Below are 12,935 nucleotides of genomic sequence, written 5' to 3'. Positions count from 1 at the left end.
AAATGCAATAGATCTGAAAGAGTTCTATATTCCATCGTCAGAAACCCACGGTTGGTCACACTTTTTTTACCTCAAGAGTGCAACTGACCGTGAGTTTCCAACAATGTCTCTATTCTAGAACAGCTAGCAAACAGATTGTTGTATTCAATTGTCCCCCACTGCAACGTGGAAGGGAACATAGAAATACCGGTGTCTGTCCGTCCCACTTCACTTTGTGGACACAATTCCTCAGAAACCGCTCAACAGATTTTTTTCATATTAAGTAGGATTGTTAGTCACCATGTGTAGTTGATCATATGCTGGAATTTTGATTCGACAATTTTGACAGGAGTTATGGGACTTTGTTGAATTTGTACATGCTACACTATAGGAACACTTTGTGGACACAACTCCTCAGAAACCGCTCAACAGATTTTGTTCATATTAAGTAGGATTGTTAGTCACCATGTGTAGTTGATCATATTATGCTGGAATTTTGATTCGACAATTTTGACAGGAGTTATGGGACTTTGTTGAATTTGTACATGCTACACTATAGCAACACTTGTGAACGCAACTCCTCCGAAACCGCTCAATGGATTTTGTTCATATTTTGTGGGGTTGTTAGTCACCATGTGTAGTTGATCATATTGTGCTACCATTTTGATTTGACAAATTTCATAGGAGTTATTGAACTTTGTTGAATTTGTACATAGTACACTATAGGAACACTTTGTGGATGCAACTCCTCTGAAACCGCTCACCGGATTTCATTCAAGTTTTGTAGGATTGTTAGTCACCACATGTAGATCATATTGCGCCGCCATTTTGATTCGACAAATTTTACAAGAGTTATGGGACTTTTGTGCTTCAATTTTTTTCGTGGCGGTTGGGGACATGGTTACGTGTAGCAATCTTGTTATACAATCGTGTCTTTTAAACTCCGGGAGCTCTTCGAAAAGTAGTTCTTGCAAAATTGTTGCCATATCACTGGAAAGACTCTACAGTGGTGGGATGGTGTACCAAGTGCAAAATTGTATAAGACTTGGAAAGATGGTGGTCGTGATTGGACATGACTTTGGAATGTTCTGGTAGAGAAGAGTTAGGAAGTGGTCAGTCAAGAGCTGGATGGCAGTTGCTGTATGCAGTATATCAATGAAGGGTTTTTAAGAATACAGTTTGAGTATGGAAATCCCAGGAGTTTATGAAACTAGCTGCAGTTCTCAATCTCCCTAGTTGTAAATACAGGGAGTCGTCGGATTTGTCTATACTAATACAAAAATGCAGCTGATATGAGTGATGTTTTAGGGCAGGGAGGGGTTCTGATCACAAAAATAATTATTGAAACAAGGCTTGGGTTCTTTTTAGTTGGTCTGTAGAAAGTAAGTTAATTATAATCTTACAGAGATAGAAAGATTCTCTGGAGAATATTTTTACAACACAACTCGAAAGAAATGAGGTACGAGCTATCTTAAAATCCGGAAATATCCGTGTTTGAAAATTTCAAATAGTTGACATCAAGAACATATCCGGTGTATTGTGGTGCGCGAAGAGCGAAGAAAAGTGATAAAAGGTTGATTCTGCTTTAATGTAAAGCTTTTTATACCATATTTTAGCAAAATGTTATAACATTAAATCTAATTATTAATTCCTGCTCTAGTGTTTGCGTTTTACAGTCGGCGCGCAACACTGTCTGAGTGACGCTATTTTATCCGCTTGATCTTTTGTCTAATAATTCAGATTTTGAAGTTGATCGTGTGAAAAAAATCTATAAAAGGATATTTTTGATATTTTCAGTTTTTTCTCAATCAGTGCTAAAAATGTGATAATCCTAATTTGTATATACGGAGTCGGGTCATGATTTCCATTTATGGTAAAAGATGAATATTAATGGAGAACCAATATCTCAACTATTCAGCAGGTCCAGTCCAAAGACTATTTCTACCTACGTAGGTGTTTAAACCTACTCCAGGTAGCAATTTTTACCTACTTTTTCCTTTACTTGCATTTCATGGCCAAATGGAACAGCGCAATATATATTGCATCAATAACTGCACCCAGTTCCATTTTTTAGGAGCTTAGGATCAAAGCTACGTGATAAAAAGTCTAGAATGTCTTGCAAATCTGTATTGATTTTAAAGTTTACCTTCATGCATTTTGCCATTAAAGGTTTTTGGGGCGAATTTTCATGCATTCTCCACCCTCGTAAAGTATTCAAATTTACACTCCGAATTTTGCCGTGCACATGCACAACATGATATATAAAATGACTGACCTGTTTAAAAGATGCGCCTTAATTATTATTTATTCATATCATTTATTTATATTTTCAAAAGTAGGTAGAAGTAGCTACTTTATGTAGGTTTAAATACTTAGGTAGCTATTTTAGAATAGCTATGTAGGTAGAAATAGTCTTTGGACTGGACCTATTCAATGCCAGCAACCATTGAAGCATTTCAACATTCATAAAATTCACCAGACTCTAAATCTGAATACCATTTTTAATGAATTTATTTGACTAACTTTTATTTGGAAGTTTTTCAGACATGGTGTATTTATACCAAAATTTTAATACTAATATACATATACTGTATACTAACACTATTTTTATGAAAAAATGTGACAGATTTTAATGCAAGAAGAAATTCTGTGGTCAATACTTAATTCATACAGAGGAACATTATGTAACAAATCCATTGTATTTCTTGTTCATTCTATTTATATATATATACATATATATTCTTTAAACTTTTAAATTCCATACTATCTATCATTATTTCTATAATCTTGTGGTAGTAAAATATTGCTGCTGAACTTGTTAATTGTAATCTCTGGTGGACTATCAAGAGTTGGGGAACACAAATTTTCAAACATTTTTTTCGAATGGTGAAGTTGTGTAATAATTTTTTTTTTTAAAGCTTAATGGCCTTCAACTTTTAAATGTTTGTCATACATCATGAAGTTTTTGTCCCCTCATTCTGAATGAGTGAATTTTTAAAAAAAAAATCCTTTCCCACAAGTAATTAAAAATTGTTTGGAGTGAATTCAAATCAATATGAAATTATTTTCATTTCATTTAGGCATGATAGAGTATACAGTGTTTATATTTAATTCATTATGGAAATTTTAGGATTAAATGGTAAAAGGCAGTGGGCCAATATATGGCTATTTATGGTGATTGATATATAAATATTTTCAGAAATGGCAGATAGTGATGATGAATATGATAGAAGAAAAGGTCGGGAGAAATTCAGAAGAGAACGGAATGATTATGAAAGGCGTGAGGAAAGAAGAAGTCGTGATCCACGAGACGTTTGGGATAGAGAAAGGTTCTATGTACAATGCATACTTTAATAATGAACATAAATTAACATTATATTTGTGCTTTATTCATTGTAGTGAACTGTAATAAGCTTTTGTGGATATGGAAAATAAATTACTGACTGTACTTTTATTATTAATTTTGTCAAGTACAAAATTTAGGTCATCTGGTCGTGCTAGAGAGGCATGGAACAGCAGAAGCAGAGAAAGGCACGATCCTTACAGAGAATACGAGGCAAGACGGAGGGAAAGGTACAGTCCAAGTGCCAGACGAGATATGAGTCCACCTCATGCTAAACGAATGAGACGTGATTGGTATGTGAATTTTAATTAAATCACAAAATGGATTTTATGTAATTATTATATTTTGCAGGACTTAATCTTCTTGGATTTCCAACAAATGAAACAAAAACTTAATAAAACATACAATTGATATAATGTTGCAATATAACAAAATTATGTACATGAAATTGCATCCCTACAATCTAAAAATTCCACAAAAATTGCAGTCTTCGGCGTTAACCAGTGGCTTGATGCCCGAGGCCAGTAAAATCAGGATCGGGCTTTTAAAGTATTAAACCCTGGAGTCCGTCGGGCCTGTAAATGTTTTCTTATATGTTCTGTATATATTACAAATAAAGCGTGAGATTGACTCAGACTAAATGTCATGACTTAGTAGTCAAATTTCGCATAGAAAAATTATCAACCATGCTGCCTTTTTAGGTCACCTGAATTCATTCAGGTGACCTATTGCTATCTGTTTTTGTCCGTCGTCGTGCGTTAACATTTGAACATTTTTAGCTTCTTCTCTGAAACCCCTGAACCAATTTCAACCAATTTTGGCATATAGCATCTGTGGGCGGAGGGGAACAAAAATTGTGAAATTCGTGGTCCCTGCCCCCCTGGGGCCTGAGGGGTGGGGCAAAAACCATCAAAATGAGTGTAATTTTAAAAAATCTTCTTCTTTACTCCTGGACATCAAGAAGCCAAACTGTGGGCATAATTATAATGAGCGTTGAGCCCTCTACCAAAATTGTGAAATTCATGGCCCCTGGGGCAGGGGTTCTTGTGTTAGGGTGGGGCTCTATTGGTCATATAGTGAAAATGTAGAAATTCTTTGAAAATCTTCTCTGTCTCTGGGTATTAAGTAGACAAACTAATAGCATGGTAATGATGAGCAAGGATGCCTCTTTATACCCCCCGCAACAAGTTGTGGGGGGGTATACTGGAATCGGGTTGTCTGTCTGTCCGTCCGTCTGTAGACGCAGTGGTTTCCGGGCTTTAAAGCATTATCCTTTCCACCTAACGTCACCATATGATATATATGGACTACCCATGGGATGAAGATGTTCCCTATCGATTTTGGGGTCAAAAGGTCAAAGGTCAAGCACACTGGACATCGAAGTAGCAATATGGTTTCCGGGCTCTAAAGCGTTATCCTTTCCACCTACAGTCACCATATCATACATATGGACTACCCATAGGATGAAGATGTTCGCTATCGATTTTGGGGTCAAAAGGTCAAAGGTCAAGCGCACTGGACATTGAAGTAGCAATATGGTTTCCGGGCTTTAAAGCGTTATCCTTTCCACCTACAGTCACCATATCATACATATGGACTACCCATAGGATGAAGATGTTCGCTATCGATTTTGGGGTCAAAAGGTCAAAGGTCAAGCGCACTGGACATTGAAGTAGCAATATGGTTTCCGGGCTTTAAAGCGTTATCCTTTCCACCTACAGTCACCATATCATACATATGGACTACCCATAGGATGAAGATGTTCGCTATCGATTTTGGGGTCAAAAGGTCAAAGGTCAAGCGCACTGGACATCGAAGTAGCAATATGGTTTCCGGGCTCTAAAGCGTTATCCTTTCCACCTACAGTCACCATATCATATAGATGGACTACCCATGGGATGAAGATGATCCCTATTGATTTTGGGGTCAAAAGGTCAAAGGTCACGCGCACTGGACATTGAAGTAGCAATATGGTTTCCGGGCTCTAAAGTGTTATCCTTTCCACCTACAGTCACCATATCATATAGATGGACTACCCATGGGATGAAGATGATCCCTATTGATTTTGAGGTCAAAGGTCACGCGCACTGGACATTGAAGTAGCAATATGGTTTCCGGGCTCTAAAGCGTTATCCTTTCCACCTACAGTCACCATATCATACATATGGACTACCCATGGGATGAAGATGTTCCCTATCGATTTTGGGGTCAAAAGGTCAAAGGTCATGCGCACTGGACATCAAAGTAGCAACACTCAGAAAAGAGGTAGTTTATACCTATTACCAACACCCTTTGGGAGATTGGGGTAAGCGGGGGGTATTCTTAGTGAGCATTGCTCACAGTACCTCTTGTTAAAAATTGTGAAATTCATGGCCCCTGGATCAGGGGTTCTGGTGCTAGGGTGGGGCTCTATAAGTCATATAGTGAAAATGCATTATTTCTTTGAAAATCTTCTTTTCTGTCCTTGGGTATTAAGTAGACAAACCAATAGCATGGTTATGATGAGCAAGGATGCCTCTTTCAAAATTGTGAAATTCATGGCCCCTGGGTCAGGGGTTCTGGTATTAGGGTGGGGCCCTATTGATCATATAGTGAAAATGCATTTTCTTTCTTTGAAAATCTTCTCCTCTGCTGCTGGGTATTAAGTAGACAAACTAATAGTATGATAATGATGATCAAGGATGCTTCTTTCAAAACTGAAATTTATGGCCCCTGGGTCAGGGGTTCTGGTGCAAAGGCGGGGCTGACCACATAGCTATTCAATGTTTCTTCCATCCAAAAGTAAAATTCTTATATTTAAACACAAACCTAATTCAAACATTGGAAGGTTGTTACATGATACTCAGGTGACCTATAAGGCCCCTGGGCCTCTTGTCTGAAGTATAGGGAGGGGGCTCGTCCGGGAAATTCAAAACCACCCAAGCGTATTTCACAATCACAACCATCCGATAAAAAAAAAACCCAAAAAACTGTCGTACGAGGAGAAAAAAACGAAAATTCATGCCCCATTGGACCGAGGGCAGTGTTCGAAATTAACCATAGACCGAGTCTATGTCAAATGGCACTGGTCTATGCCAACTGTAATTGAGATAGACCAAATTGTCTATGCCAATTTTCTAGATTTAAAGCAATAAAGTTATCCAAGAGGGCCTTGCATGGTCAGTTGACATCTGATAAACATTATGAGGAAAGGATGATATTACAGAAATGGAAAGAAAATACACTTTCTAAGTATATTAGAAGTAAATGAAAATGTTTTAAATTTGTTGTTATTATTTTTTCAATGTTGTGGTCTATGCCAATTCGATGAGGTCTAAGTCATCTTGTTTTGGCATAGACCTGTGGTCTATACCAAGTTTTAAACCAATTTCGAACACTGCGAGGGTAGGCCTTGGCTAACATTTAAGTGATTCTGGAGAAAACAAAATGTTTTGTACGTGGTGTATACAAAACAAAGTTGAACATGAGCTGCTGATGTATCTGCGAGATTAATTTGTTGAAAAATAAGATAATCCTTTTAATGTCAGTTGTTCTCTAACTATGATCATCTTGACCTGTATTTTCCTACAGTAGAATAACTGTGCATGTGTCTATAGAGTAGAATCAGCAAATAACAAAAGGTCAAATTAGAAAAAAAACATTTTGGGCCTGCAAAATAGTGTTCGGGCTTGCACAATTATTATACTGGGAGGCCCGAAGGGCCTGTGCTTTACAAAGTTTTTCGTGAAGACTGAAATTGTTCCTCCCCATTGCTCTTACTTGAGTTGTTCCTTAGTTTCATGCATTAGAAAAATAATTAGATGTAAAAATAAAAAAAATTATATTTAGGGATGACCAAGGAGGATACGCTCCGTATGACATGGGTGGATATGGAGGAGCTCCAATGCAGCCACCACCTACCTGGGGCCCTTCTCCAGATATGAGAGGCCCTCCACAGGGTGAATTTAGCCCTGGACAAGGAGGAAGGTAACTTAATTTATTAATTTAAAAAAATTTGTTATTATTTTGGTTTTTGTTCATCTTTATGCCTCCTCATCAGAGATCAGAGGGCATATTGTTTTTGGTCTGTCTGTCCGAAACTTTAACCTTGCTGATAACTTTTGAAGGTGAGTGACAAGGCTCATATTTCGTATGTGCATTCCTTGTTACAAACCTTTCCTTTAGTACCAAAAATTTTGACCTTGTGACCTCAACTTTAACCCTTAAAAGAAAAGTAAACTAAGCAATGTTCCTCTACACTATTTAAGGAAAGGATTTTGTATATAAATTTTTATGACAAGACCTATCATTTGTTTCTTTGATGGGGGAGGGGGGCATAGTGTTTCATAAACACATCTTGTTTTCTGCATTGAAAAGTGGACAGTACTGCAAAAAAAATGTAAACTGATTGAAAAATTTTGTTCTGTCAGTGAATTAAGAATTCACTAAATATTCACCAAATCTTCTATGTGGTGGCTTTAAGTATACGTACAAGTCCAAGAACCAGAAAATCTGTATTTTAAGATCTTAAAGACAATGGTTAGGCAATCTGAGTCATTGATAGTTGTGCATCATTTATTTTGAAACATTTCAATTTCTTCACTGAAACTACTTGACCATTTGTCACCAGAATATGTGCCTTTTTGGGGTAGGAAAACAAAAGTTGTGAATTTCAGTCACTGCTACCCTGGGTATGGGGCCAAACATTTCTTAAAATGATGCAGTCATTAAAAATATTTTTCCTTCTTTACTGTTAAACATGCATAGCTACATTGTATCAGTGATAATTGATAGAGGCCTCTGAAAATTGTTAAATTCATGCCTCAAGGATCAATGCTGGGGCTTCACACACTGTAGATTGTACTTGTATAAAGAGAAAATGTATTTCATCTTTAAAAACCTTCCCCTTTACTTGAGAACATGTAGATGTAGAAGGCAAAATGAGTGTATTTTTAAAATGAGCATGAAGGCCTCTACCAAATGGTGCTGAGGTCAGAGGAATAGGGCTTTGAGTCAGATTTCAATGCCTTGTTCTTTTCAAACAGTTTTTTTTATCTATGGGTTGTTTTCTTGCAGGGATATAGACTTTCCCACACAGCCACCAATGCTGACATTCAAACAGTTTTTAACACAACAAGAAGACAACATCAGTGACCAAGATGCCATCAAAAAATACAATGAGTACAAAGACGAGTTTAAACGACAACAGATAAATGAATTCTTCTTGGCTCACAAAGAGGAAGAATGGTATTTACCCAAGTTTTTATTGCTAGGAGTGAAGTGTTAACAGACTTACGGAGTTAAAGAGGGTCACCTCAGAGAATTTCAGAAATTTGATTCATAATAATTGATGTTATTATTGTGATATAGATTTTTTCTCTTTTGGTTATCAGTTGCCCGTGTAATTTGTGTGAATAATGAATGATTTTATTTGCAAGAACAGAAGAGGAATTACTTTTGCATTGCATGTTTCCTCTTTATCATGGAAACGAAGCTGCTGCTGATACACGGAGAATATTTTTCGCGTTTATTATATAGATACACTGCGCACAATGCAGTGTTTATATCCTTGAAAGTGTTAGGTTAGGGTGTTAGGCTATTGTACAAGTTTTCGTGCCAGACTTACACACCTACTACTGCCTAGTGCGGGCTATGCAGTGAAACGGGTAGATGACTCAGGTAATTACGCTATCCTTACAGGTTTTGGCAATTGGTCACTTCTGACAGGTGTCAGGGATGCTTGTATTGTTTTGCATGACTTAATTTTGCAGGCGGAAACTTTCAAGTGGGTATCTTGAAATTGATATTCATGGGTGTTTGGCTTGCCAGGACAAACATTTAAGGCCATTGTGATACCCAAAAGTCATTGTAGGCATTAGCATCACCTTAGAAAGCAGGTTAAAGTTTATCACGTGCCAAATACATGTACTATTTAAGATTAGGTATTTTTACTGTAATATTTAGAGGAAGACACGTTAATTATTGTGTAAAATTCACAAACAGTCCCTTTCATATGTTGGCCATGGGTCAAGGTGAATGTTGTGCATTGAAAACTTTCCCTAATGTAAATGTCTTGATACGGAATTATATTGAATTGTTGTAGAATTATTTATTTTTGTGGGGTCATGGTTTGAGAAAATGAAGCTTATATGCCAGGACCAGGCTTGGACTTCTTTGAAAAAATCTCAAATCTGAATTCGAGTTTTCTTTTATTTGAGCAGTCAACATTATTGTTGTTTTTAGTGCTCCTCAATGATTTAAATTCATGTGTATGTGTATACCACAAAAATTAATGATTTTGCAGTACCATTCAGATTAGCCCAGATGCTCATCAGTTTGACAATGGATTGGGGTCAAGGTTATACAAGGAAATGTTTAACATTTTGATATAATTGTTTGAGTGTAGCAAAATTTATGCTTTTGAGGTATGTTATTCATAATTGGAACAGTTTCCCAACTGGAAATTTTTTATGAATATCCTAGTAAATTTACATGCTTAAAAGTTGTGATTTTCCTATTTGAAATATTGGCTCCTCACTGTTAGATCCAACAATCGTGCTGTTAGTAACCATGCTGTTAGACCGTTGGGTTTCTGAAACTTTAACCTGCTCTCTATGGAGTATGCTAGTATTTAGAATGGGTTTGCAAATTTTAAAACAACAGGTGACCTTTGTTGTTTTCTGACAACTCTTGCTGGGATAATTTCATGTTTGCAGCATATCTGAATAAGGAGAAAGGTGATTTTTGGAACAAAGAAATGCAGAGATTGTTATGGTTTTACTAAAGCATTTTTGTTAATTAGTTTTTGCATAAAAAATGCATATAAATAAAAAGAGGTTCAGTTTGAAATATTAGGCAGATTTAGCAGAACCTGTATCTTAATGTGTATAAAGCCTATTTTTACTTCACATTTAAGGTTTAAGACAAAATATAACCCAGATGAATGTGAAAAGAGACACAAGGAAGTGAAGAAGGCCTTACAGCATCGCTGCAGTGTTTATATGGAGCTCCTGGATTCGGGCAGGATAGAGGCCACATGGGTGGACTTTGAAAAGTCTGATGAAGTTGTTAAACTTCTAGATGCTGGTAAGGAGGAAATGTCAGATAGGAATAAAGCAATTTAATCAGTATTTTACTCACAATGTCTATATGTATACCATGATCAACTAGCATTTATAGATACATATTCATGTATATGTCGTTTTTATTTAAATTAAAGAAGATCATTTTAAAATTATTATTTTAACAATAGTTCTTGATAGATATTACCATAGTTCAGGTAATTTTCGAGTCAGGAATATTTCAGGAATTTTCCTCAAAATTTTAAGGCTTTCATTTTTGGCACCGTTTCATTTAAAACAAATATAAAGTATGAATTAATGTCAAAGATTCCTATTGAAAATATGGAATTATTATAGAACTATGTCTTTTACAGCTGTCATCAAGATGGAGGGAGGGACCGATTTTGATTTAACTGTGTTAGACCAAATCATGGAAGAAGAAAAGGATGGACACCGGAGTCGTAACAATTCAGAGTCTGTACCAATGGAAAGGTGAGGGACAAATTTGAAATGTTAAAATACAAAGTTTTCCAAATTTTCAAATCATTGTCTTAAAGATGTTTTTGATATTTCCTGCATGTTTTGTAAGTTTTATATGACATTTTTTGTAATAGATTTGTTAAGGGCTATTCCAGAAATAAATACATGGGGGGGGGGGGGGGGGTCAGGAGGCACCTTTTGTATATACCAAGCACCCATATAAAAAAAAAAAAAAAAAAAAAAAAAAAAATTACCCCATGACCCATCAAATTAATAAACTCATTTTACAATGACCCATCTAATTAAAAAAAAAAACTAACCAGACCCACCACAAAAATATTTTTAAAAATGAAAACGGTACAAATCTCGCGAGGTTTTCGGGACAAACATTCTAGTCAATGGCGCGGTAATGCCTGTGCGACATTGTATCACAGTAGTTCTGAAGAAATGATGTCACATCAACAATCAAAGGCATCTATGGCGGGAATGTTGGAAAGATTGGGAGTTCAAACGATGCTATTATCATGAAATGGGTATGGATATGTTTTTCCACGAATCGTTCGTCTTTTAATGGAGCCCGTGCCCGGAGGCCTCTATATCACCATCACACTGACTGATAAATATAACGCATCGGTACCCTCGTATAAATCAACTAAGGTTTGCCTATTTTTATTAGAAAACGGAATACCTATTGGTTTCAAAATATTCCCAAAATCGATGCACTGTAAACTGTAATAATCTACAGAACAGAGTTCGCCGCCATCACGTCCAAAGGGACCCTACTAAACACACCTCTAATTTGAAGAGTGCCGTAATGGAAAGTTATGCGCTGCAAAGAGCGACAACTCGAATAGTTCTATGTTACTTCCGATTTCGAAAGCAGCATTTCGAAAGCACGTTTTCAATTTTCCCTCTGATGTTTTGTAACCAACACGACAAGAGCGACAATAAAAATATTCTGAAAACTCAACACCCACGTGGCACAAAATAAAACAATAGAAACTACCCACTACCCATAATAAATATTTTTTTAACAGTCCAACCACGGACCATATAAAATATGAAAAAATACGACCACCCACACAAAACAATATCATTTTAGTTGTATAGACATAACCACAAACTTAAATTCCCCCTTTACACACACAAACACACACTCGTAAACAAGTAAACAAGAAAAAGCTACAATAAAGAACAGCTGTTCTACAATATCAAGTTTATTTTTCTCAAACTGAAAATTTGACCCCACAAGTATAAGTGATTTTGCTCTATATGTATAGAAAACTATCTTTTCACAAGTTTAATGATGTACAATGATCCATTTTATTTCCCAGACCTTCCTATCATGCATATTTTGTAAATTAAATGTTGTGTATACAAAGATAGGAATAACCTATACAAAATATAGGTATGGTAGAATCCTTAATAAATAGACTATACAAAGTATAGGTATGGTAGAATCCTTAATACCTGTGGAATTTACGTGAAGTGAAAACCTTAGCACATTCTTCTTTTGGGTTGGATTATTTTTGCAGAATTTTCATTCAATTCATAATACCTAGAAAATAAATGTGTTTTGTTGATAAATGTTCAGAATGATTTGATGGCTTATTATGAAGAATCAGATGAATAGCCAAAACTCGTTGATTACATTAAATTCATGTTTTTTGTAACCCTTTTCATTCTAAAATTTAAAAATTTATACTGCAGGAAATTTTCTTAAAGGTACAGATATATTTTATGAAAAGAAACTCATATTTTAAATTATATTCATCACTCTTGTTTTAGCCCTCTATTCTAACATTGAAATACATGTATTTTAAATTATATTCATCACTCTTGTTTTAGCCTTCTATTCTAACATTGAAATATTTTAAATTATATTCACCACTCTTGTTTTAGCTTTTTATTCTAACATTGAAATAGTTACACATATCTAGAAATGCATTGTACATGTATATGAAGTTAATTTTAAGGTGTGTTATTTTTCAGCCCAGATGAAAAGAAAAAGAGAAAAAGATCTGTTTCGAATGACAAGAAACCAGATGTAAGGTTATATTGTTGGTGTATATCAATTTTATTCTCATATAAAT

General features: G+C 35.7%; 1 protein-coding gene across 5 annotated transcripts in view; it reads left to right on the top strand.

The window, feature by feature from the left end:
- Positions 1–1,450: 1,450 nt before the first annotated feature.
- LOC125669547 (serrate RNA effector molecule homolog) overlaps positions 1,451–12,935 on the top strand; it is a 29,767-nt gene continuing 18,282 nt past the window's right edge. For 3 of the 5 annotated variants that reach the window (XM_056162596.1, XM_056162594.1, XM_056162595.1), the window contains exons 1-8: positions 1,467–1,552; positions 3,179–3,308; positions 3,451–3,615; positions 7,151–7,288; positions 8,378–8,548; positions 10,218–10,387; positions 10,737–10,854; positions 12,835–12,889. In XM_056162596.1, coding sequence (XP_056018571.1) covers positions 3,181–3,308; positions 3,451–3,615; positions 7,151–7,288; positions 8,378–8,548; positions 10,218–10,387; positions 10,737–10,854; positions 12,835–12,889 — 945 coding nt within the window. In that variant the 5' untranslated portion in view covers positions 1,467–1,552; positions 3,179–3,180. Of the gene's footprint in view, positions 1,570–3,178; positions 3,309–3,450; positions 3,616–7,150; positions 7,289–8,377; positions 8,549–10,217; positions 10,388–10,736; positions 10,855–12,834; positions 12,890–12,935 lie in introns of all 5 variants that reach the window. The other 2 variants (XM_056162593.1, XM_056162592.1) reach the window with 2 other exon arrangements.

The sequence above is a fragment of the Ostrea edulis genome, chromosome 4, assembly GCF_947568905.1.
Source record: "Ostrea edulis chromosome 4, xbOstEdul1.1, whole genome shotgun sequence".
NCBI classification, from domain to species: domain Eukaryota; kingdom Metazoa; phylum Mollusca; class Bivalvia; order Ostreida; family Ostreidae; genus Ostrea; species Ostrea edulis.
This window is presented reverse-complemented; position numbering and strand designations above follow the sequence as displayed.